General features: G+C 31.6%; 2 protein-coding genes across 2 annotated transcripts in view; one reads left to right on the forward strand and one right to left on the reverse strand.

Moving 5' to 3' along the window:
* Window positions 1–1,631: 1,631 nt before the first annotated feature.
* LOC130903611 (insulin-like growth factor-binding protein 7) overlaps window positions 1,632–26,975 on the reverse strand; it is a 37,180-nt gene continuing 11,836 nt past the window's right edge. Inside the window, exons 3-4 of the mRNA XM_057815825.1 lie at window positions 10,445–10,632; window positions 1,632–1,963 (exon numbers count right to left, since the gene is read on the reverse strand). Of these exons, the coding sequence (XP_057671808.1) occupies window positions 10,473–10,632 (160 nt within the window). The 3' untranslated portion in view covers window positions 1,632–1,963; window positions 10,445–10,472. The remainder of the gene's footprint in view (window positions 1,964–10,444; window positions 10,633–26,975) is intronic.
* On the forward strand, window positions 15,972–18,186 carry LOC130903610 (uncharacterized). The gene is made up of 2 exons (XM_057815823.1): window positions 15,972–17,140; window positions 17,921–18,186. The coding sequence occupies exons 1-2, from the start codon at window positions 16,143–16,145 to the stop codon at window positions 18,132–18,134; spliced, it is 1,212 nt and encodes a 403-aa protein (XP_057671806.1). The 5' UTR covers window positions 15,972–16,142; the 3' UTR covers window positions 18,135–18,186.

The following is a 26,975-nucleotide window of genomic DNA, read 5'->3' on the forward strand; positions in this document are numbered from 1 at the left end:
GATTTTTAAAGCTGCTCACATCGAATTATATGTGAGTTTTGAGAGGAGTTTTAGGATGTTAAATGAACAAGTTTAAATGACTTTATAGCTGTGTATTTCGATTATCCGAAATTCTTGCCTAAATCTACCGAAAATCACTGGATTTCTGAGATTTCTCTGTGGTAGAGCGTTGTCGATCGAATATAGAAACACCCTGTATATTATGCAATATTTTAATTTAAAAATAGTACGAATATTGTATGTAAAAAACAGCACGAAACTCAATTGCAGATATTTTTCAAAATGCTTGATTTGTCGTTGTAAGTTTTACTATAATAAAATGGATCCAGGCAGCTAGTTAAAAAAATGGCGTGAAGCTTGTTGAGACTTGTCACGTTCATTGAGATTTTTGCTAATACCCTCTATTTCAAGACCATACTTTGAACTACATTGAGAATTATGCTCTAACAGATGAATAAATATTATCAATTGAAAAAGAAATGGTATTCCCTTGATGAATAATTTCTTTTTTCAAATGAACTTCATTTGTCTTGTTATTTTTTATGACCAGCTGTTGTTGTGAAATTATTAAATCAGTCGAGGAAATATTGTTTCAAAGAGAAGTTAAGGGGGAAACATCTACATACCGTTTCACATTAAACTCAATTCAGACCCTACTGTTTCAAGTTTTGGGTCATTTCGCGTAGTAAATGTTTTTCAACACGGTAACGTTTTTATAGAAGTACTAAAGAAAAAGGAGTTAGAAGATCATTTTAATGAATAACAATAAAGGAATTTGGTTCCGAAAATATAAAGCTATAAACTTCTAATTACCTTGGAATGCGTAGAATCCAAAAGCCCTCCCCATTTTCTATACGAAGTGAATTATGATAATTTTTAAGGGAAATTTACATATTACCAACGCTGTGATGTCGATTTTCACTATATTCGCATTAAAAAAAATTGTTTTCTTATAATTAACTGTATTGGCATAGAGAGATATTTCATTAATTAAAAGTTTGGTTATTGAATCCAAGCGCTACGAGGAAGTTTTTACAATCAAACAATAGGTGGCGTTAATTAGTTGTGACATCACTGTATTTGACATTGACGTTTGTTACTGCGGTGACAATTTGTTGATAGTAAACGTTTAAAAGGGGCAAAGTTTGTGCAAAAAATGGTTTGTTGGTGACTAGTGAATCAAATTTTAGGAAAATCCAATTTTTTGCCTATAATAATGTTTTTTTTTATAATCGAATGTATGTTTCTTTGATATTTCGTTGTTCGTTGATGCAGTTTTATTTTTTTTTATCTTATTGATAACCTCTTGTTCTATTTTTTAGATACTGAGATGTCTGCCCTATTTATACAACGCCATAATCAATTTTTTTTATATTTTCTTCCTTAATTGAAGGAATCTAATGAAAAATTGGGGAAAATGTCAATGTATATGAATACATAAATAAATATATTTCTTGTAAAATGTAATTTCTTTGCCTTTTTCTCATTTTGTATTAAAGTTTATCGTAAAAACCGATGATATTTCCACAGGAATTTTAGTAGTCTCGAAAAAATACAAAAAAATGTATTTCTAAATGACGCTTGACCAAAAATAAAACGAAAATGTAAATAAATAAAACAATTTTATTGGTTATATACTTTCTCACAAAAAAAAATTAATTATACAATATTTATATTACATTACAATTAACAGAAATCAAATTTTTGATCGTATTGTCACAAATGTACACATTAAATTTTTGGATAGCAGTCACATATAGCGTTTAAATTAATACGAAGCCTTAATTGGCTCAAATAAATACTTATTATCCACAATTTTTTTGCTTAAAGCCGATAAAAAGTTCTCTGAACACTCTTCATAACACTCTAAAGTCTATCAGTTTTTTTGTACACACTTTTACGAGTCGTTACAAAATAAAATTTCGGGGGTTTCTTCTCCATCTTCCCAACGCTCTCCGGAAATCTGGAACAAAAACAAATAGTAATTATCATAATTATAACACAATATATCAAAAATTACTTGTTTTTTTTATCAAATATTATATTTTCTCAAAAAATGTACTTTTAACATGAGACCTGAAAAATTAACGTTGATTGTCCTTTTGACAACGTTATCCACCTTATAATTATAACGTTTTCGTTCTTCTATTTCTTGGAAAAGTTTCACAGGATATTAATTAAACTAATTATACTGTTTTATTTTATATTTTAAGTAGTCTTGCATCATGTGAAACAGCAGCAACTTCTGTTGGCCGCAAAGTTTTAAGCTTCCAAAACTTTGTGCTTGAAATAATAACTTAAGAAGAGCAAAACGAAAATTGACTTTATAGAGAAAGTTATTAATTAGAAAAAATAGTATTGAAAACTAAATAACAAACATAAAAAGTATTAAAGATAAAGATAGATTAATAATAATATAAAAACATAACAAAAGACAATAAAAATTAGTAACCCAACGGGAATGTGAAGAACGAGATAAAAAAATTAGACATACGAACAGTTAGGACAAAGGAGAAACAAAAAAACAAATAAACAGTGAAAAACACATCGAATGTTGAGTTCAAAGTTAAGATAAAAAAGGAAAAAACACAAAGAGAAAGGACAAATAAAAAGTCGGATTAGAAACAAAAACCTACTAAGATGCTGAAGCATAGAGAGAAGACAAGGAGAAAGAGAAACAATGAAGTAAGTCAAAGCACAGCAGAAGACGAAAAAGTAGGCGAAAGACAGCAAATAACATGAAAGCGGAAGACAGCAAATAACAAGGAAATATAAAGAAACACAATCAATGGCAACACAACATAACTTTGGAGAAGAAAAGATAAATAAAGGCAACGAATGACTACAAAATAGAAAGGAAAAGAAGGGCGACGAAAAACAGCAAAATAGAGAAAAGACAATGGAATTTTTAAAAGACAATAAAAGACGATAAAATATGAGGAAAACAACAAATAATAATGGAATATAAAGAAATTGAAACAATGGAAGGTAACATAAAACAACATTAAAGAACAGAAGATAAATGAAGGCAACGAATGACTGTAAAGTATAAAGAAAAAGAAAGGCGATGAAAAAACAGCAAAAGAGAGAGAACGACTGAGAAAAGAAACGACCAGAGTGTGTAATTGGTAATAGTCAAACAGCTAGGACATCGAAACATATCGAAAGATAGGGAAAGACAATAAATATCTTAAAACACAACAAAATACAAAAAAAATGTAAAGAAAAACAGCAAGTAACGAATAAATATAGATAGAATAGTGATAGAAACAATAAAAGACAGCAAAGGATAATATTAAAATACAATAGATAAATAAAGACAACAAAAGCAATAGGAAAAGAAACGAAATGTAAGAAAAGACATCAAATAACAGATAAATATTCTATAATATATATTTATAACATAAACCTTCGAGTTTATTTTCTAAATCCAGTCCTGAGTAATTTCCTACTTCGTAGAGCTTTCAATAAAACTTACAAGGAACATCGAGATTGGAGGTGGAGGCGAAATGTAGGGAGACACGTTCTGTAGTTGACATTTGTGTTTTCTTAAAATCCTCAACTATTTACCATTCGCTATATTCGTCTATACGAATTGCACAAAGCTTTTTCTCGTATTTACATAGGACAAACATCTCAATATTTGGGAAATAGATTATATACTCATCAATAGATTGAAAATAGAAAACGCCAGCAGTAAAAAAAATAAATTTAATTATATTCTAATACTTTCGAGGCTATGGTTCTTATTATTTGTATTTTGATCTATTAATTAATAAGTTGTCATAGGCAGATAATATTTTGAAATATATCTACAGTAAAATATGAAATAAAAATTCGTTGAAGTATCTTATTTTGAAATTTAATGCATTATGAATTGAACAAAACTTCGGACCCACAGGTAAGTGTACTAACTTTAATATATTCCGAGCTAATTCTGTATTCATTGTCTAGGAAATAATTAATTAAGATTTTTGGTGGTTTTAAATTGTGTTATTTCTTGTAAAAACATTAAATTCGTATATTTCATAATTCAATATTCAAAATTGATGCTTGATAGAATAAATTGATTGAAAAATTTCAATACGAAAACGCTCATAATCTAGCTGACACCTCGTTCTAATTCACATACATACATATATGTATAAACTTACTATTGCAGTTTTTTTCACATTTTCGTTATTATTTGTACAACATTCAATTTTTTGAGTAATTTTTTTATCGTACGAACGAAAATCCTTTTTGCGCTGACCCGTATTGTTGATCTTTCATTAATTTTTATTCCACCCGGTAAATCTGCACTTCACTGGCTTTTTAATTTCATTGTTTGATTTGCATTCATATTCTCTAGAAATGCGATTGATTTTACCTTTTCCCAATCGGATCAGAAAGGATTTCCATCGACATACACCGTGGACTCCATTATGAAATGTAAATTTCATACGATTACAAAAACAGTATCGAAGTTGGAATCCTTGGAGAAATAATACACGAAATAATGTGCAGAAAATGGAATTTCTCTATTCCGAGAAAAGGATATTTTGGGCATACTAACGTCTCAACTGATTTAAATGTTTTGTAGTCGGTATGTACATAAAAGATAATAAATTTGATTTCTGGATAATAAAATTGTGTAAATGATCATAATTTATAAAAAATTCACCTAAAAAACGACTGAATACACCCCTGCACAACAACAAAAGTGTTAAATATTTATTAATGATATTTCGTTTTAAAAAAACTTTGTACCAGTATTTGTAGCAGTCTGTTTATAAGCCCAAAACATCTACCAATCATATGATCTCCATAATTCTTCAGAAATTCTACTCTAGCTTGGAAACCATCTTAAATTCTGAAAACTATCTTCGAATTCGTCGAGAAGCACTTTATAATCGACTGCAGACAATATTAACGAAAACAAAGATTATAAGTAAGAATTTACCGTACCATATTATTCCCTTAGTTGTTCCTCATTGTTTCCTAACCTCAAATTTTCATTTCCATCACGTGACTCAAACTACGATTTATCGAATATATATTTTCTACTCTTTTCTTTTTATATTGTATATTATAAAACTTCAAAAGTGGATCATTTATTAAAAGAACATCATGGCGTCGTTATTTTGAGATGATTATCTTAAAAAATAAGAAAATATCATTGGCAAGTATTATGCGAACTTTATGCAACGTTTGAGAGCAAAAATCAAACAAAAAGAGTTTTGAATTGCTATCTCATGCACCCTATATTCCAGATTTAGCCCCCTCGAATTATTATCTGTTCCCAGCTTTTCTTTGTTCCGCCAGGTACTTTTGGGACCTTCCTCGTATATTGCAGTCATGAATATTTTGTAGAAAATCTTTCGTCTTTTCTTTTTTACTGCCATATTTTGCTCTTCTTTCTACAGTATCGATACTGTGACAATTGCTTGTAGGTTATTCAATATTGATGAGACATAATTTTAGTTTTTGAAGGGCAAAAAATCGTAAAATAAAATTATGAACAGCAAACTTGGTAATTCCGAGCAAAGCACAAAAAAACGCAGTTAGTAATTAGCGCGACACGTGTCTATTGCCTACAAACAACATCTAAACCTAGACCTAGATTTCATAGAAAAGAAAAAATCAGACAGGTTTGGACTTGTTTACGAGCCTGTGACCTACTAAAATCCCCAGATTTAGTGCCGTTAGAAACATTTTCAATCACTTAACCTTTCTATTCAAAATGATTATATCGAATTGATACGTTCAACGCTGGAGAAGTCAATTTCTTTGAAAAGTATTTTCATCCACCAGTAATGCAGTGTGCGCTTCCTTTTCAATTGAAAAATAAACAATGTATCGTCGCAACTATTTTTCATCAAAAAGCGTCGTCAAACGTGATTCTATTGGACGTCAACGCGAAACTACTACTTTCTTTTCCGGCATAAAAGTGAGGAAACTACTGGGAGATTTCTTTAGATAAAGTTCGATTTCTACATGATGTCGTATCGAATTTCTCCATATATTTCCACGTTTAACAATTATTACTATTTTACATAGACAAGAACTTTAATTTTGGTAACACTGAATATGTCAAATCTGACATTTGAAGTTTGACATTTTTAATAGTGAACGTCCTCAGAACGTGTTGTCATTCGATTGCTATCTGGGGGAAATAATTGAATTAGAACGCGATGATTTTCCACGACGTGGATTAAACCACTTGAGAAAATGCAATATTTTTATGAGTTAAAAGCGATTTGCAATGGCCAACCCGGTTTCCTTGCGAACCCTCCAAGGAAACATTTTGAATCATACAATTCAAGTAAATTTTTTAAAAAACGAAGTTCTATTACCACTCAATGTATTATCAAAATTTCCTGAAGTTTGTGATTATTTTATAAGCTATTATCTACGTCCCTGTTTGACCGAAATATTTAATAACCAGAATGGAAAGGATGTCCCCGTGGGAATCCCTCAACATCCTCCGAGATCACCTCTGGGTTTTTGTTTAGCATTTTTTAATTTTTTCGTATAAGTTCGTATACAATAAGGAAGTGTTTGTTTTAGCACCGTTAAACTTTTTCGAGGTTTACGAAACTTTTTTGGATCGATAAATTACTACTCGTCCCAAAGGAGAAGCTGCTATAAATATTTTTAAATTATAATTTTGGAACGGAATCAACTATTTCCAATTTTGAATAAAAGTTGTATGATAAGATTTACATTGGGGTCAAATTTGGTTATTATATATATATATATATATATATATATATATATATATATATATATATATATATATATTTATATTTATTGATTAGAAGTCTTCAAATATTATTTTTTTAGTGAAAAATCCGATTATGTAACCCAATCGAAATTACGAAAAATCAAATTTAGATGGCATTGAAGACAAGCCACCCTAAAATACAGATTTGGTTTATATTAAGGAGAAACCAATCATTTTTTTTTTTGTTAAATACGAAAAACTAAACGTAAATTGTTTAATTAAGTATGTAGTGGCCCTTAAAGTACCGACTACATAAGTCTTTTGATGTGAAAATGACAAATCGTAGCTGGTATTTCTTCACAACAAATCACAATATTTTGATACGAAAATTTTGATGTATTGACTTTCAGATAAACTATCTATTGTAAACTAAACTTTATAGAAATTTATAAAAACGTCAAAATTGTTATAGTCGCAGATCAAAATTTTGATTCATTCTTCTCATTTCTCAAACTAACCGTTTCCCCTTTTTTCTCTCGACGTATAAGAGATTACAAAGAGTCTTTGCTACCCGACCTGAGGATATAGTCTTTTCACAGCAAAGAGAGAAAGAAAGAAAAAAATGGGTAGCAGGATGATCGTTATTTTAAAGGTCATTGGAGTCGAAAGCCGAGGGCTCGAATATATGAGATCAATTTGTTTCCTCACCGAGATGCTGGGGGATCGGAAAAAAAATATACATTATTAAGGGTAGTTTATGAAGGGTGGAAACGTTTTATTATTTTTTAAATGCGCAGAAGACGTTTACAAAACGTACATTCCGATAAACAAACACGCATTTTTTATATCGGCTGATCATAACTTAAACACTGAATTTTCAAATACTAAAAATGCATCAAGAGGAAATATTTGAGCTGGAAAATTATGAACAACAATTTGTCTGAAAGAAAATGTTATTTGGAAACACTTATGACTTGTTTTTGTCAAATATTGTGTCAAAAATCCAGGTTATATGCTTAAAGATTGTAGAAGATTTTGGTAAAGTGGTAAAATAAGTGCTATCAAATTTTGGACACAAACTATTTAGCGACAACCACAGAATCATCTCCAACACTGTAGCTGTTGGCAAACGAAGCACTCAATTTCCTCTTTAGTGCCTTAAAATATATCTGATCCCTTAGAAAAAAAATTGAAGGACAAATCTTATAATAAAATGATCTTAAAAGAGATTTGAATCGTTCTAAACAAGCTTCGGAATTGTTAAAATCAAGCTTGAAAGAAAAAAATCAATTTCTTCATTTATCAGATGGTTTAGTAGCTTCTCAAAAACCAATCCAACCAATTTGCTATCGATGGACACTCCTCAGAAAGATGTACATCAACGATCTACTCGAGAAAAATGCAGATCCGATCTATAGTTTCGCCGTCGATGTTTTAAACATTCTGGAATTGAGTAGAAGCGATTTGATTGATTTTAAGACAGCATATACCCAGGTTATTGTTTTTCTAAAACGGCTGGAGCTACAGCTCAGAATTTGGTCCTGTCTGGGCATGAAATATCACCATCATCGCGAATTCGTTTATTGGGTGTTGAGGTTGGAAGAATGATCGACATTTTTCAAGGTCAACAAAGTGGTTATAATAAGTTTTTTCTGTTTTATATGTCTTTGGGACTATATACGAGCATTGGGTACAAAGAAACTGGTTGTTAATAGAAAAAGATAAAATATAGTCCAGAATTCATCAGTAGTTCGTGACAAACTTGTTTCACCACCATTATATATAAAATTGGGTATCATTAAACAGTTAAATCAGTAATTATCTAGCATTTGTCAAAAATTTCTCCAGCTTACTATGGAAAAGATCAAAATCGTTGTTTTTTATGGCCACCAAGACAACTTACGAAAAAATCTAGAAATTCTATGGTTGAGCTAGAGTACGGACTTGTAGAAAACCTTCTGCTGCAATTAAAAAATATGGGATGAAATGTGAGAATAAAACTCGACTTCCTCTATAATCACCTGGAGAGGTTTCCAGAAAATTTAGAAGATACGAGTGAAGAACAGAGAGAATGGATGTTGGAGATACGATTTTGATTTCAGAGTATTATTAGTCACTTATACATCATTTTCTAAAGTTTACATATCAAAAACGCGTTTCTTTTGTATACATACATATCTGAAGGTCAGAAACTAGGCTAAAATCTTTCAATTATATTTTAAACAGCATACCATATATTTAGTTGGAAAAAACTAAAATTTCGAGGTACATCTGACATCGTCGCTTCTTGTTTTATCCGTAATTGAACGGATCTTCTTAAAAACAGCATCAAAATCACTTATCTAGTCACTTCATTTAACTCAACACTTTTATGCGCCTTCGGACACTAATTTTGTCTTAATTACTTCCATACAAACATGCACTTACTTCAGATATGCTAAAAGTTGAATGTCATCGCAACACGAACCTGTTGAGAATCATTAATTAGTAAGAAAGATGTGAAGTTGTGTTTGTCCATAATTTTTCAGTTTACCGACTTTTCTTTGGGTGAAAAGTGCCGCGATTTCTTCTTATAATCAAAAAGCAGTGACTAATATTATCTCGACGTATTTAAATATATAATATACTAGCAATACCCGTTAGTTAGATATTAGACCCATTTCTAAAAAAGAATCGCTTTGATATCTCATTTCGCCATGTATAGCCATACCGCTAAGTATATGGTTCCCTAATAAAAATTTTTGTTCAACTCTTTGAACCCTTTCCAAGTCGAATTTTTAAAATCGCAGAAATTGGTTTTTAAGTATTTGTACAGAGAATGTTTTAGTGCAAAAACGGAGGCGAAATCTCAACTAGTGGCCGAGAAAAACGAAAAAATCGAATTTACAAACATACCCCGTTTTATCCCTTTAAAATCGAAGTTTCGCAAAATTATTTCTTAGTGCACCTCTACACACCGATACAAACATACCCTCAAAATTTCATGTCTCTATCTTTAATAGCCTTGGCTGGGCGTTGATGAGTGAATGAATCAGTCAGTCAGTCAGGACATCCTGAATGAACTTTCGCAATAACAAAATCAAGTACATGTCTCAAAAGAGAAGCTTAACAAAATACCTTACGAACACATATTTTTAGTGGTACCTAGACATCGAAATTGCCGAATAATCTAGATCCAGATTTGACTAGAACCTGGACAGCTTAGAGCTAAGAGGAGACCTGACTCTGTTTTACCGATACTACCACTGTAAATGATCTTTCCCGCACTGTCTAACATAATCCCGCCAATTTTACGGACTTATTTCTTTGGAGAAATGCAAGCCTGTGGAATCAGCTACCAAGGTACGTCTTTCACTACAGAAGTTCAAGGCGTCTTCACCATTCGAACTAATTTTGCTGAGCTTGCTTTTGCAATATCTACTCGATAGGCAGACATGATTCATGAGCATCGAGCTGGTCTAAAGACCCCCAGAAAATCAATTTATTTGGACTCCTTTCTTTGGAGAAGTGCGGGCCTGTGGAATCAGCTACGTCTTTCCCGAGCACCACAATCTACAGAAATTTAAGGCAGACACCACTCGAACTACTCGAGTTTAATGGGGTTTACCCTCTTATATTTTTTTTTCACATAAGAAAAATATTACAGCTAACTTAATAACAAGAAATTACGAGGTAAATCGTTGCTCTCATTATTTTTTCTATCAAACCACGTATATTATTGTAGTAAATTATACTTACAAGAAAATAAAAAACGGTAAAACATATTTCACGTATCTTCGTGGTTGTCAAAAATGATTGGTCTGCAGGTTCCTTCGCTAGGAGATGGTCCAGGTTGTTGGCAAGATAATCCAGGCTCGCAAGTCCCACTAAAACCTAAATCGCCCCCGCAGGGTTCACCTTCGGTCTTTGCGCATTCTTGACAACATCTGCAAGTACAAATACAAACATAATTACGAATTTACATATTAGAATTGCATTATTGATAATTTATTATTCTTATTTGGTAAAACAAAAGGTCCTTGGAGACGGACATCGCTGATAGATCTAAGTCCGTTATGCTAACTAATGAAACCTTATACTCTCTACATAATCGCCTTGACGATTATTACTTTGTAACTCATACATGTTTATTTAGTATAAATACTTTATTCATCATGATAAACGAAGAGTGACCGACATCTTGTCGGAGGTTGAATTCTCACTAATTGGAAGCCTCTTAACTTCAATCAAGATATACACAACTCCGAAGATTAGCGTCTAATATTTGAGTGTGAATGGTTACCTCTGATCATTCCAGAAAAGATTGTGTTGAAAATTCGAAAATAGTACTACAACTGTATATTTGGAGCTCCAGAACGTGGTACTACATATGAAAATGTCAAGATTTTGTACAATTCATGATTTGCTAACCAATTTCGTAGATAGAATATGCCAAACTAGTTCATTTTGATTTTCTGAATTACCTTTTAAAAATGTCAGTACCTAAAAGTCTTCCTACTCCAATTTTCTACATCAGCAGCTATATAATTAATGAAACAAATGTTCAAAAATGATTATAAACGATTTTGGTAATCCTATAGTCATATTGGAGCGAGCAGAACAAATATTTGAGACCAAATGGTCACCTCTGATCCTTCCAAAGAAGATTATGTTGAAATTTCGAAAATAGTACTACAACTGTATATTTGGAGCTCCAGAACGTGGTACTACATATGAAAATGTCAAGATTTTGTACAATTCATGATTTGCTAACCAATTTCGTAGATAGAATATGCCAAACTAGTTCATTTTGATTTTCTGAATTACCTTTTAAAAATGTCAGTACCTAAAAGTCTTCCTACTCCAATTTTCTACATCAGCAGCTATATAATTAATGAAACAAATGTTCAAAAATGATTATAAACGATTTTGGTAATCCTATAGTCATATTGGAGCGAGCAGAACAAATATTTGAGACCAAATAGTCACCTCTGATCCTTCCAAAGAAGATTATGTTGAAATTTCGAAAATAGTACTACAACTGTATATTTGGAGCTCCAGAACGTGGTACTACATATGAAAATGTCAAGATTTTGTACAATTCATGATTTGCTAACCAATTTCGTAGATAGAATATGCCAAACTAGTTCATTTTGATTTTCTGAATTACCTTTTAAAAATGTCAGTACCTAAAAGTCTTCCTACTCCAATTTTCTACATCAGCAGCTATATAATTAATGAAACAAATGTTCAAAAATGATTATAAACGATTTTGGTAATCCTATAGTCATATTGGAGCGAGCAGAACAAATATTTGAGACCAAATGGTCACCTCTGATCCTTCCAAAGAAGATTATGTTGAAATTTCGAAAATAGTACTACAACTGTATATTTGGAGCTCCAGAACGTGGTACTACATATGAAAATGTCAAGATTTTGTACAATTCATGATTTGCTAACCAATTTCGTAGATAGAATATGCCAAACTAGTTAATTTTGATTTTCTGAATTACCTTTTAAAAATGTCAGTACCTAAAAGTCTTCCTACTCCAATTTTCTACATCAGCAGCTATATAATTAATGAAACAAATGTTCAAAAATGATTATAAACGATTTTGGTAATCCTATAGTCATATTGGAGCGAGCAGAACAAATATTTGAGACCAAATGGTCACCTCTGATCCTTCCAAAGAAGATTATGTTGAAATTTCGAAAATAGTACTACAACTGTATATTTGGAGCTCCAGAACGTGGTACTACATATGAAAATGTCAAGATTTTGTACAATTCATGATTTGCTAACCAATTTCGTAGATAGAATATGCCAAATTAGTTCATTTTAATTTTCTGAATTACCTTTTAAAAATGTCAGTATCTAAAAGTCTTCCTACTCCAATTTTCTACATCAGCAGCTATATATTTGATGAAAAAAATGTTCAAAAATGATTATAAACGATTTTGGTAATCCCATAATCATATTGAAACGAGCAGAAAGAATATTTTAAACCAAATGGTCACCTCTGATCCTTCCAGAGAAGATTATGTAAAAAATTCGGAAATAGTACTACAACTGTATATTTGGAGCGCCAAAAGTTGGTATTTCAGGATTTTGGTACTTTTCCATTAATTTTTTCCAAATTTCGACATTTGTTTCACATTAACTAACTGTTTTTTAGTCTTATTTCGTTTTTTACGCATCAATAAATCTATTTTCGATAAAGAAAGACGCGAAACTACGTAAATATCTATTCAAATTGTACCGGAACTTATTTTTCAGTCATTATATTATATATTGAACGAGCTGAAAATACGAAAGCGTTCTGCGTCAAAATATTGGTAAGGAGGAATTAATTATCTCCAATGTCGGTTAGGTATTATATGGGATTTATTTATGAAGAGCATCGCGTACACCTGATTAAAATTAATGAGAGACTTCGGAAGCAATTCTCGTTTAGAAAATCTTTTTCATTTTTTAAATGAATTTGAAAGGCAAATGATATACAAATTTTAACTACAAATTACATGAATACCTTCTCTAGCATCCGCTGTTGAGTTCTAATAAACAGCGATATCCCTTAATGGTGTCAAAATCTACACAGAATGACTGAGAAGCTAAATTATAACCTCAGAAGTTTGCTTTCTCGCCTTATTTCTTGAGAAAATACACTTTTTGTTATTTCTGAATATAATTTAATAAAACGCGAGTTATTTCTCATAATATTCGTTCTAAATTTAGACTCTCACTCGTATTTCGAAGGGCGGTTGCGGCAAAGCGAAATCCATAAAAAAAGTAATGAGAAAACACATAAAATTACACCATGTATTGATTGATTGATATAAAAAATCTGATCGCTCATAGAAAAATAAAATCGAAGCCAAAAAGTCTGTCATAACCATATAAGTGAAACTTATAAATTAGTATTATACGAGTACAAATGAAAATTATAGTCATACTCATAATGAAAAGTTAGATAACAAAGAAAATTTAATAGCAAAGCTTGTTATAAGGTACACGATTCCTTCAGCAAACTTTTATACAAAATTCCAGCTAGTTGTTTCGATAAATTTCATTATAGCGAAGCTCGAACAACCTAAATGTCTCAAATTAAGTTTTACGTTGAAAATTATCACACCCACATCATTTTCAACAATCGAAAATTGGTCTAATCGTTGTAAGGATCCAATATGATCATTTGAATATGTCAAAAACCACTGCAAGTTGAGTGCTTCGAATTCTTAAAGCTCAGTGAGAAATCAGCGTCGAATAGGAAGGGTTTTTAGAACTTTGCCACACCAGGAATGTCGTTTACATCCTGGTCATCTCCGTCTCCGTCGATCTTTCCCGTCAGTTTGAGCTTGAGAGTTGAATATCTCGGTCCTCCAAGACTACTGTACATAAATGTGACTTCACATAGATTAAACACCCACAATACAGCACTGATCTGGCTCCGTTCGATTATTCGATGATAGATCAATCTATATTCAAGGTCAATAGTAAAAACAGATGGAAATAAAAAAATTTGTGTTGTCATTCTTGTATGTAACTCGTTGGTTTCTCAAAAATTGTATCTTCATTATATATCTAATAGTAATTAAGTTCGAAGTAAAATGATTGTGATTGATATTTGATGATTCCTTATATTTCTCACATGAAGTTATCAAAATAACTCAATCTCATAACATCACAAAACGTATTAAAACCTTTTAAGCGTCTTATCTCCAACAAACAGCCATTATAAGTGAATTTGCATATTCTTAGTTCCAACGTAGTCCAGTGATCACAGTTCCTGACCCACGAAAATTAGTTATGTCACTGATTTTCTGGATTTAGGTGGCTTTATCGATACAGTGAAAGTTAACATCAAAGCTGTGGCCGCAACACTATGCCAAATTTCGGAAAAAGTGAAGAGACCAAAAATGTAGTTTAAGAAATTTTCTACAAAAATGGTCCCTTGTAATTTTTCAACAAGAGCTGTCATTTGTGAAATTCGCTTAAGCTTCGAGGTCGCATTTTTCTAAAAAGTTTTCGCGCCACGTAGAGTCTGAGGGAAATTACGTCCCCGGCTGAAGAAGAGACTCCTGTATCTTCTCTAAAAATCATTTTGGAATGAAAGAAAGTACATTTTACTCTCTATTTTTCAAGTTGCAAAAAAATTCAGATTTGTAAAATTTTCTTGGAAAACAACACGAAAGTGATTGTTTTATGCTGGTTGCCTGGGTGAACTTAAAACACATGTGTCTGTGATTCCGCTACACCCAGCAGTAAACCCTTGCTTAAGGTCGTCAATTAGACGATTACCTTCAAAATGAGATCAATTATACCCTCGAACTCACCCTGTTATAGATAAAAAACTACTTTTACTAATGCTAGATTTTTTCTTAGTTGACAAATTTGGTTACTTTTTTATGAATTGTTGAATGCCAGCCATTTTCGCAACATATTGGAAAAACTAAAGTATACATTTTGTATATGAGTTGTCGAGCTTCAATTTCCTCCCCAAATAAGTTCCTGCTCGGCAATTTTTTTTGTTTGAGTAATTTTGTGATTAGGAAAAAATCACAGATAACCTTTAATGTAGGAAATACATTTTGATCCCTTCACTTTTTTCGAAATTCGACATAGATTCCGAGTTATTTGCCAAATTCGGAATTTTGAGAATTTAATAAAAATATATCGTTTAGCGGCCAAAATTTTGATGTTAACTGTGTCGATAGAACTACCTAAATCAAGAAAATCAGCGATATAACTAATTTTCGTGGATTTTGGCTCTAATTGGGCTGTACTCACTGGACTAATAGAGAAGTGTCTGTATCTTGTTAAAGTTTCTATGTGTTTACAATGCCCAAAGCTAGTATTTACCCCGACAATCCCTGATTAAACTAGATGACCTTTGTCACTTACCTACCCTAATTTTAAGTTTGAGCAGTATAATTGCGTTCTGTAGAGTTAGAAACTAAATTACACGTACGCTATATATACTAGGAATTTGATTCTAATATATAATTTCTGGACAAAAATATGAATATTTATAATGATTAGATCCTAAGTCCTCGATTCCAGGACCATTTTATATCCCAAAGACTATAATTAACCGATTCAAGGATTTACAGAATTGCAAAGAATACTATCAAAATCTGTATAAAACAACCATTTGACATTCGGCAGGCATTTTGGTTTGTCAGCTGATTTTTTCTTGACCATGTCACTTTCCAAAGGAGTTTTTTATGTAAAACATAAAAAATATTAAGCGCCAACTTCAATATCTGGAATCACTTTATAACAGCACACTGAGATGGTTGTCTTCACGTCTACACTCCTTAGTCTTGACTAAGTAATTTGTCATCTATGACAGAATTGTCAAATTAATTAGAATGACATTTAACAAAATTCAAGTGACAATAACACGAATCTTTTTAATGATGAAATGAAAAAAAGAAAAAAATTAACCAAAACATAATGCAGTCTATGACTCCTATAAAATCATTGAGATTATTGACACCTTCGACGAAAAAATTTGAAGATATAGAAGACAAAGGGGTAGTTACATCAGTACATGGTATTATTGACAGTGAGTTTCCGTTTCGAGCTGCTATTTATGGTAAAAAAGAATCACGATTACCAGCTGATTTCAGAAATAATAACGTACGAATCTTCAACAGAAATATAAAAACTATAAAGTTAGAAATGCCGGTATTAGGTTTAGAACGGGCTGTGGTATACCCGAAAAAGAAACCTTCTAAATTACCATTAAAAAAGAAGATTCTACGAAAAATAATCAATTTAGATAAGCAGATACCATCCGGTAATAAAATTGTAGTATCAAATGAATCGAATAAAGAAATAAAACGCGAAGGAAAAAGCGTAACATTTTTAAACGCCGAAATAAAAACAGACGATCAAAAAATTATTAAAGAAGAAACGATGCGTACGAAATACTCGATAAAAAACGCACAAAGATTCGCAAGTGATACTATAGTACAACAAAAATACAATTCAAACGATTTATTTAAAGACAATGACGTTTTACTGATGATAAAAGGACAAAAATCGAAATCGCAATTACTACAAATAGAAAAACTTAAAGATAAACCGGCGGTTCCAAACATTATCAACAAACCATCATCAACAATTACCCAACCTCCAATTTGCGAATCCCCGAAATGTAATCCGGAAGGGATCCAAAAGAGGTCGTCTTTCGAATCGAAAATACCCAAGCCCAAAAGATTTTTAAAAAGAATTAGAACAATAAAAAGGGAAAACGAACAAAAAGAAAGTGCAATCGATAGTAAAACCGAGCAATCGAAAACGTCTATGACAAGTGACAGTGACTCGAAAAGTATAAGTACAATTAATAAATCAAAAACTAGTCAAACAGAAACTACCAGCGGCGAGGTATCACAGACCGCTTCGAAAAGTAGTCAGAGCTTCGCCAGCACATCTACAATCAAAGAGAGGTTTGTATACAACATACAGTTAGTTAGTTATACGAGGTAGATCCACAAAGTAAGTCTACAAATGTTAAACTCATTTTTTACATAGCCTCGCAGATTTGCCGGTAAATTTCAATCACAGATCTAATTTCTGGTGATCATGAGAAATTTTCCAAACTTTTGAATTGTCTTAAGACTAAAATGTTTCAACAGTAAGATTCTATCTGATTCTTAAGCCATTCGTTTAGTTGGTTATTGATGTGGCAACTCGTAAGGTTCTGGTCCAAGGTATGGAGTCGTTGCCTCTTTTTTGACAACACTATCTGCTTCATCATTTCCTGGTATACGCTGGTGACCTGGAAGCCGCAATAGTTTTTGTTAGCTAATACTTTTAAATTTTGTTTACACTCCCATACTAGTTTCGACGTGCGCTCAATAGCTTTCAGGACTTTTAAGGTCACTTAACTGATACATTTTTTGACATGGAAAGGCGTCCAGAGCATGATTAATCTTCATTACCATACACTTGTTTCAATAAATTATAAGTTTCAGTTTTGGTAAATTCCACAATAGGTTAAACAGCTGATAGTCTTCAAACCTATTCTCGTTACTTAATAGCCACACCTCGTATAAGTTTACTTTTCTTGTATATTGTTTATCCCTGTATAAAACAAAAAACGTAGTTACTGAAAACGGTATCAGTTACGGTACAGACAAATATTTTTATAAAAAAATATCTCTGATCTTTCGACAATCCCAAAGACATCGCTCTTAACCAATAACGAGAAAGAATATTTTTTATAGGTCCTCAAAAGTTAATATTGACAACGCAGACAGTAAGAAAACTGAAGAAACGCCATCGTCTAATAAAAATAATAATAAAAAACAGCCAGTTTTAATACCAGTCAAGGCGAAAGTATCAACGAAACCAATTAAAGAAATTAAAAGTTTGATGAATGAAATATCCATCAACAAGAAAACACATACGACTTCCAATAGGAGTTTGAAGAAAAAATAGGTTGTATGTAAAAGCTGTTGTGTGAATTTTTAATAAATGAGTAGTCGAAAAACTAGTTTATAAATCCGTAAAAAATTATCTATACAATGAATCTTCTAACATTCTTTTTTGTTGTTTTTTTTGTGAGTATTTTCTTTATTTGACTCTAATTACAACTCAAACTTAGTTTACAACACAAATATAAGTTGACGTGAGCAGCCTGAGCTAGCATATTTCGATATGCAAGTGATATATTAAACGAAAATATACTCGAAACAACGAACCTCGCTTCCAAGAAAGTGTTCCCAAGAATGTTAGGATCGCAGTTTTCTGGGATTCCAATGGTGTAATTTTCATTGATTATTCAGAACTTCACATAAAATAATGTATTCTCAAACAATTTCTTTCAGTTCCAATCAAAATAAGGTCAGAATGTAGTCAGTATACTACAAAGATATTTTGCAGAAAAGGAAATTTTCTCAATTTGCTATCATCTGTAACAACACTGTATTGTATCTTTTCATTAGATTAAGTCTTTTAAGGAGCTAACGATATTGAAAACGAATATCCCGGAATATATGGTTCTATCGAATCTCAGTGAAACATTTTTGTAGGTTAGGTTAGATTGATAAGGGCAACGTGATTCTGGATTGATCGTAGTTCACTCAGAAGCCCGGGGCCTAGTGTATATCCCCCTATTACCACAATTTTGAAGCTTAGTCAACTATCTCTTTCTTAAAATTTTCGTTTTCATATCTTATTTTTGAGCATTAGTATACCAGAATATATTTTTTCACTTATTCTTCATCGAATTCTGATGTTTCTTCGATATTATCTTCTTAATCGTCTCCCAGCAATTGACGATGTTTCTCAGAGACTGCTCACCCTTTTTCTCTATTACTCTTAGACTTACTAGTACACTGGTTTCACTTTTTGTAATGCTTTCGTTTCTTCTTCATTCACTAGTCCCTCAAAAGCAAGTTTAGCTTTGATTCTATACGACTTCTGGATGTTCCATTATTTGTTTCTAGAGCAGCTATGAAGATTTAAAACTTACTTTTCCTTATCCTTTCTCCGAAAGTCAACATATCTGTGATTTATTGATATTTTTGATCTGCGGTAATAAAAAAGAAATCATTGGAAACCAAACTAAAACTGTACGGCGGTTGATCCATCAATTCGATGTTTGGACTATTCAAAAACGTTTTTGTTTTGATTGATGTGTGAGATTTTCTTGTTGGAGAATGATTCGTCTTCTACGATTGGTTTTGTTTGATTTGATTCCTCTTGAAAGACCAATACAGTCGATTTTTATTTATTTTTTTGGGGTTCATATGTACAGTTCCATGATTAGTCGCCTAGAGAATTTTTTCAGCACCAAATGACACGAGCTTTTTTGAGTGATTTCCAAATTAAGCGGTATTAAATAAACTCTTCGACTTCATATTATTATTATTAATAAATAGTTGGAAGTCTCAGTGTTTTTTAAACATCTCACTCGCAAAAAATCTAATATCTTATATATCAAATGCTGTATACTTTTTTTGGGTTATGTCTTTAAAAATTCTCGTAACGTAAAACAAATTCTTGGCGTCCAATCTAATTTCAGCCATTAAAAAAATCGAGTCTAACGACATCATTTGCGCGCTCTTGCCAGAACGTGATGAGCCTAAAAAGGTCCTAAATTAAATGAAGAATGAAGAGATAGCAGTCTGTAAAGCTTATATCAATTTTCACTTTTCGACTACTGAAAAAGAACTCGGTTATTTCAAATATTTACATTTTTAAATTATCATTTCGATTAATGAAAAATCGACTAGAAATTACAAGAATTATATTAGTTTGGTTATTCGGATTGGTTCACAGGCATTTGTTTGCAAAAATTGTTGGAAAATATCAAGCAAACCAATCGCAGAAGGCAAATCATTCTCCACCAAGAAAGTCTCACACGTCAGTCCAAACAAAAACGTTTTTGAATAGTCCAAACATCGAATTGATGGATCATCCGCCGTACAGACCTTGTTTGGCACCCAATAATGATTCTTATTATCGCAGATCAGAAATAAATCACGAGTCAAACGTTTTTTTTACGCCTGAAGTAGCGAGTTATGCGTTAAAATTACATGTTTTGGAGGTACCTCAATTGGAATGGACAGTTGGTTCAAACGAATATTCTGAAAAACTTTGAAGCTAAATCCGAAACAAAAAATTCGTTTTTTGATAAAATCTCATCTAGTCTAAAAGTTGTATTATAAATTATTGTCATGGTGGTTATTTCATTTAGTCTGTCTAGTTATAATGAGATTTTTCGAAAGTTTCAATACCAAACTCTTCTAATTATTATTTTTTATCGTTTTCCAGTGAAAACCTACAAACTAGTTTACCCGGTTGAATAATTTTTAAAAGTTTACAAGCAAAATAGGAAACATTAAAAATCGCTTAACGATTATTAAGCAAGTTCGGGTATTTTTTTAATACCAACTGGACGGAAATTGAAAAATAATTTATGTATACGGCCTCGGATATACACACCACTAATTGGGTTTTGTTAGTCAAAAACTAAACCTTTACAATCACGCAAAACAACAATAATGTGCAAATTCAAACGCAGATATTTATAATTTTAATATATAATTATTATTTGTAATTGTTGTAATAAAATGCTGAAGCATATCAATAAATAAAATCTCTCGATGGGTATTATCTCTAAAATAGTACAGTATAGAAGATAAAAACAGTTGTCTGAATAAATGCATACCACCAAATCCTTCTTGTCCAATTGAATTATCCTTCAGCACTTGAAACGTCCTTAATAAAGGCCCTGGAACATGGTTAAAATGCTGAGCAAAATTATTATTAACGTCCAATGTACTAAAGGACAGTTTAATTTAATTCGAAAGAAATCACCTAAGGCTGTTCAAGGATCATTGATTCACAGCTATATCCCCACTCGATTGTTTTTCAGGATTCGTTCAGGCTGGATTGTAATAATTTGTTTGTCTCGTTTGTTAAAATTGAAAATCGTTACCTCGGAAATTTTAGTACTTCTTTCGTCTTTCTTAGGGTTATTTTTGTCCTAAGATTCTACTAGACTGATTTTTTAATTCAATTTGGGCTGTTGTAATCATTTTCTATGCATACAGGATTTATTGAACGTTTGTATATTTTTTTGAAATGAAATTCGTTACCTCGAAGATTTTAGCACTTCTTTCGTCCTTCTTGGTGTCTTTTTTTGTCCTAAATCCTCACTCAACTGATTTTTTTAAATCGATTCGTGCTAAGTTACAATCATTTTACATCCTGACAAGGTTTTTTGACCGTTTGACTCGTTTTTTGGAATCTAAGTTCGTATTAGCACTTTTTTCGTTTTTCTTGGAGACATTTTTGTCTTAAGTTCCTACTAGATTTATTTTTGAATTCGATTAGGGCTAACTTTTAATCATTTTCTATGCATATAGGATTTATTAAACGTTTGTATCGTTTTTTGGAAATAAAAATAGTTGCCTTGAAGATTTTGACAGTTTTATTATCCTTCTTGAGGTCTTTTTTGTCCTAAACATCACTCAACTGATTTTCTAAATCAATTCGAACTAAGCTACAATCATTTTTCATCCTGACAAGGCTTTTTAACCGTTTGACTCGTTTTTTGAAATCTAAGTTCATTTCCTAGAAAACATTAGCACTTTTTTCGTTTTTCTTGGGGTCATTTTTGTCTTAAGTTCCTACTAGATTTATTTTTGAATTCGATTAGGGCCAAGTTGTAATGATTTTCTATGCATACAGGATTTATTGACCGTTTGTCTCATTTTTTGGAATGAAATTCGTTACCTCGAAGATATTAGCACTTTTTTCGTTCTTCTTGGGGTCTTTTTGTCCTAAATCCTCACTCAACTGATTTTTTAGATCAATTAGAACTAAGTTACAATCATTTTACATCCCGACAAGGTTTTATGACCGTTTGTATCGTTTTTTGAAATCTAAGTTCGTTTCCTAGAAAACATTAACACTTTTTTCGTTTTTTTTTGGTCATTTTTGTCCTAAGTTACTTCTAGATTCATTTTTGAACTCGATCAGGACTGAGTTGTAACAATTTTCAATGCTTACAGGATTTATCGACCGTTTTTTGGAATGAAATTCGTGAACTCGAAGATTTTAGCCCTTTTTTTGTCTTTCTTGGTGTCGTTTTTGTCCAAAATCCCTACTTCATTAATTTTCAGGATCCATATGGGCAGCATAGCAATCATTGTCCATTCTAACAAGGTTCCTTGGGCATCATACAAAAGGTTTAATGTCCAAGGTACAAATTTCAGTATGAAACTCCAAACATTATATTATTCAACTGCGTTTTTTGCGAGTAGTGCGAAACCAATGGACCAGATATATGTAGAATTTTTCGCTTAAAACATGAAATGTATCTTCATAAATTGTCCTTCGGCCCATGAAATATCCTCAATAAACGCCCGGGTACATGGCTGAAATTCTAAACATCCAGTTCAATTAGAATCCAGTTTAAATATTCCTAGTTTCGTAATTTCGTATCATCATAAATTTGTAATTTCATCATGGATATATTCGGCTTCGTCAGTATCACTTATTTCGACGTTTAAGAAATAAAAAATATAATGAATCAATTTTTTTATATGTAAATCCTTATTTTTGAATTACCATGAATATTTCATGAATCAAGAACGAAAAAAAATTCATATCCTTTCTCGTCAAACATTTTTTCGAACCACTGGTGAATGTTCTATCTCCTGTTTATGGTAATTCGGAGCTTTGTTATCTAAAATCACCATGTTTAAGGGTAAACTCCCTTCCTGTTATATTTATACTGTTACTAACAATGGTTCCCTAGGGGTGCCCTGTTCAGCTACTATAGAATCCGCGCGGCGCTTTTTGGGCGGCGTCTTTCTCATTTTTTATAAATGGCGAAATTCGTTTGATGTTTTTTTCTAACAGCAAACGGTTTATTTACAGTATTTCTTCCAAATAATTTCTAGGAAAAGCTATTTATTTATTTTCTTATGTTTCTTTTGGTTCTAGAACTTTGTAGAATTTTATTTAGGTATATAAATGATTTGTGTAAACGAATTAGCAAAATAGGGTTTAAATAAATTACTTAAGTGATAGTGACAAGTGAATTATAATAAGTTTAGTGTAATTATACTGTGTAAATATACTGAAAATGTAAGAGACTGTGTTTATTCATTCACCCCAATAACAGAAAGAGTGTAAATAAATACGAAAAACATTATAATACACGTTTGATGAATTGGGAAGGTAAAGAAGCAACAAGCTGTGAAAAATTTTTAAAAGAACTAAATCTATAAAACTTTCTCGGACATTTTAGATTATCTTCAACGCTTAATAACGATAAGTACCGATACGAGTGTCTTAAAAAAGTATACTTTAAGGAAATTAGCTCTTAATCACTCATCTTGTCAAAACAGCTTTAAAAAAACACTCCCTGAAAGTGAATATACCGTTAAGGTATAGTATCCCTATGAAAATTTCATTTTTATAGTAGCTACATAAAAGGGAATGTTTCAATAGCCTTTTGAAAATCATTAATTACGTCGGGTAGGTCGTTTAGAGAAAACGGCGTAGATTAAAACTCAAAGAGGTCATACACTGCGTAATTGCATTGATTTAATTACTTATTGTTGAAACTATTGCTTTGTGAGCTTGAAAACAAAACGTTTGCTATATGTTTTGATGTAAATTTCCAAGGAAAATCTTGGAGAATATGTATTTTCGTACAATTGTTGCTTCTGAAGGATTGACAAAAACGATTGGCGTAGAAGAACACAAATAGGAGCAGAAGCTGAAATCGTCTCTTTTTTTAAAATTAAAAATCTTTTTCTCGGAAATTTTAGCACTTCTTTCGTCTCTGTTGGGGTCATTTTTATTCTAAATTTCTACTAGACTCAGTTTTGAATTCGATTAGGACTAAGTTGTAACAATTTTCAATGCTTACAAGATTCATTGACCGTTTGTCTCGTTTTTTTGTGATGAAATTAGTTACCTCGAAGATTTTGACACTTTTTTCGTCCTTCTTGGGGTCTTTTTTGTCCTAAATCATCACTCTACTGATTTTTTAAATCGATTCGAAGTAAGCTACAATCATTTTACATCCCGACAAGGTTTTTTGACCGTTTGTATCGTTTTTTCAAATTGAAAATTGTTTCCTCGGAAATTTTAGCACTTCTTTCATCCTTCTTGGGGACTTTTTTGTCCTAAATCGTCACTCAACTGATTTTTTACATCGATTTAAGTTACAATCATTTTACATCTCGGCAAGGTTTTTTGACTGTTTATCTTGTTTTTTTCTTTGGAATCTAAGCTCGTTTCCCAGAAGATATTAGCACTTTTTTCGTATTTTCTGGAGTCGTTGTTGTCCTAAATCCCTACTTCATTGATTTTGAGGATCCACCTGCATAGAAATACCTATCCATCCTAACAGGGTTTCTTTGCCGTTTGTCTCGTTTTTTGAAATTGCAAATCGTTTTCTCGGAAATTTTAGCACTTCTTTCGTCTTTCTTTGGGTCATTTTTGTCCTAAGTTCCTACTAGACTGATTTTTGAATTCGTTTAGCACTAAGTTGTAACAAATTTCAATGCTTACAGGATTTATTGACCGTTAGTCTTGTTTTTTCGAATGAAATTCGTTACCTTGAAGATTTTGACAGTTTTTTTGTCCTTGAAATTGAAAACATGACAACATTGTATAAATGCAAATATATAAATAAATAAAGATTCACAAAATTCGTGCTAACGTCGCGTTTTACATTTAAAACTCACTCTGTATTCTCTGTGAATTCATATGCAAATTTTGCCTGTTACAGAAACAAGTTGCAGGTATTTTCTCTGAAAGCAGAGAGACGCATTATTTCAAACTAGATGTATAGTAGTAAAATGTGCAAACCTCATGAAAAATGCAGGGTTGAGGTTTTAGGTACATTTCTCGTTTTGCTTTGATCACAATTGCTCTAATGTACAGAATCGGTTTCTCGGGATGACATTATCTTCACATTAATTAATTCATCAGTTGAAATTATTTATAATTAAGTTTTAAATACACTTTTTGTTTCAAAAAAAATCAATGAAAGAATGTACAAGGGCATTCTTAAAGTATTTCACTCGATCTTGTTGTATAACATCGGGTTAAAGTTAAAGTTAAAGTCTCTCATTAAGAACGGGCCTGATTAGGAAAGTTTTGAAAAAAATAAAAACACAGAATTAACTTGAACGTATCAATTTGAACTAATAAACAGCTAGACGAAGAAACTAGTGATAAATATACAGCAAGTAGCTTGGAATTATACAAAAACTATTAAGACTATTGAGTCTTATATTCAGATAGAATTATCTGAATATCGGCAATGAAACTGGAAGATTTCGTAAATCAAATGTCGAGTCGAGTCGAGCCTGAATGTTCAGCAAAACTCTTCGCAACATATCAACAGGTATGAGTGCAATCTCCTCACGAATTCGTTTGTTTGAGAATTGTCCTGGATGGATCACTTCGTTTTTAGATAACCCAATAAAAAGAAGTCGTAGACATTAAGATAAGGAGACCGAGGGGACCAAGAGATACCCACGTTTCGAGAAACTACACGCCTTGGAAACAAAGCATTCATTGAAATTATTGCAGTGAAGCGGTGAAGTTCAGGAGGAAGACTTCTATTCATCGATCCAGTTGCTCGAGGCTGTTTATTGCTAAACTCTCGGTATTTTAATAATAAGCCTTAATTGCGTAACCGCGATGCTCCCCCGTCCAACGCTCCATTGTAAACTCGGATCTCGGACGGCTTATGACTGTTTGCCTTACCATTTCACCCCAAATCTTCCCCTTAGGTTCCAAGAGTAAAAATTATTTCTCATAATCTTAGAAATACTGTATTGAAATACCTCAAATCCTTTTTTTACTTAAAATACTTACCTAAAATGGATCCCCCTAATTGTAATAGGTGCAATTAATTTAAAAATAGCACGATAAGTTTTTTTTCGGATATTACTTGTTTTATTGTAGTTTAAATCAATTTTCACTTCTTAAAAACATTGTTCTTTAATCTATTTATTTTTCTACTAGTTACAAAATCATAAGCTTTTTAAAATCTATAAAAAATTCTATCGACTTTGTTTATATATTAAATATTTACGTTGAATATTCATAAATATTTTTTTCTCCCCTCGTAATTAATTCTAGGAAATATCGAAAATTGAATCATCATTTTCATGGACTTTTCTGTTTAATTTTTTGTTATTTTAATGTAATCAAATGTGTTAATGATTGTATCTGAATTTCTAAATCCTGTGGAATCTAATCAGGATAATTAGATCTTTTGATCGAATTATTGCATTAAAGTCGGTCGTTGACAAGTTTCAAAAGTTTAAATAAAAACTTATCGTTCAAAAAGTCAATTATTTATACGTACATTGCGTGGTAACCAATTTGGAATGATAATAAGTTTAGATAACTCACTCTGTAGATAGTGATTGAAATTGATTTATTTTTGTTGATGTTATTTCTCGTCAATTTTCTTTTGAAACAACGTCGAGGCAAAAAACGTGTTTTTATGTATTATCTTCTAGTTCAAAGTGGATTTTTACTGATAGAATCCTCTTTGTTTAAAACCTAAAATATCTTTTGTCGGACATGTCAGATCGAGTTTTATTCAAGTTTTCTTTATCCTCTTTAAACAAAAATTTCTCTTTTGAAAAACGTTTTTTTATACAATGCTTTTAAACGAAATATCGAATTCATTACCCGAATTTTCAAAATTCGAATTGTATACTCATAAAAGCTTGAATCCTTCAGGAATTATTGACATTTCTAAAGGAATCAAATTAAGTAAATGAG

Source organism: Diorhabda carinulata, chromosome 2 (genome assembly GCF_026250575.1).
Source record: "Diorhabda carinulata isolate Delta chromosome 2, icDioCari1.1, whole genome shotgun sequence".
Lineage (NCBI taxonomy): Eukaryota > Metazoa > Arthropoda > Insecta > Coleoptera > Chrysomelidae > Diorhabda > Diorhabda carinulata.

Coding starts and splice junctions, on each gene's coding strand:
- LOC130903610 (XM_057815823.1), top strand. CDS start 16,143: ATGCAGTCTATGACTCCTATAAAATCATTGAGATTATTGACACCTTCG. Junction 17,141..17,920: donor ACATCTACAATCAAAGAGAG/GTTTGTATACAA, acceptor TATTTTTTATAG/GTCCTCAAAAGTTAATATTG.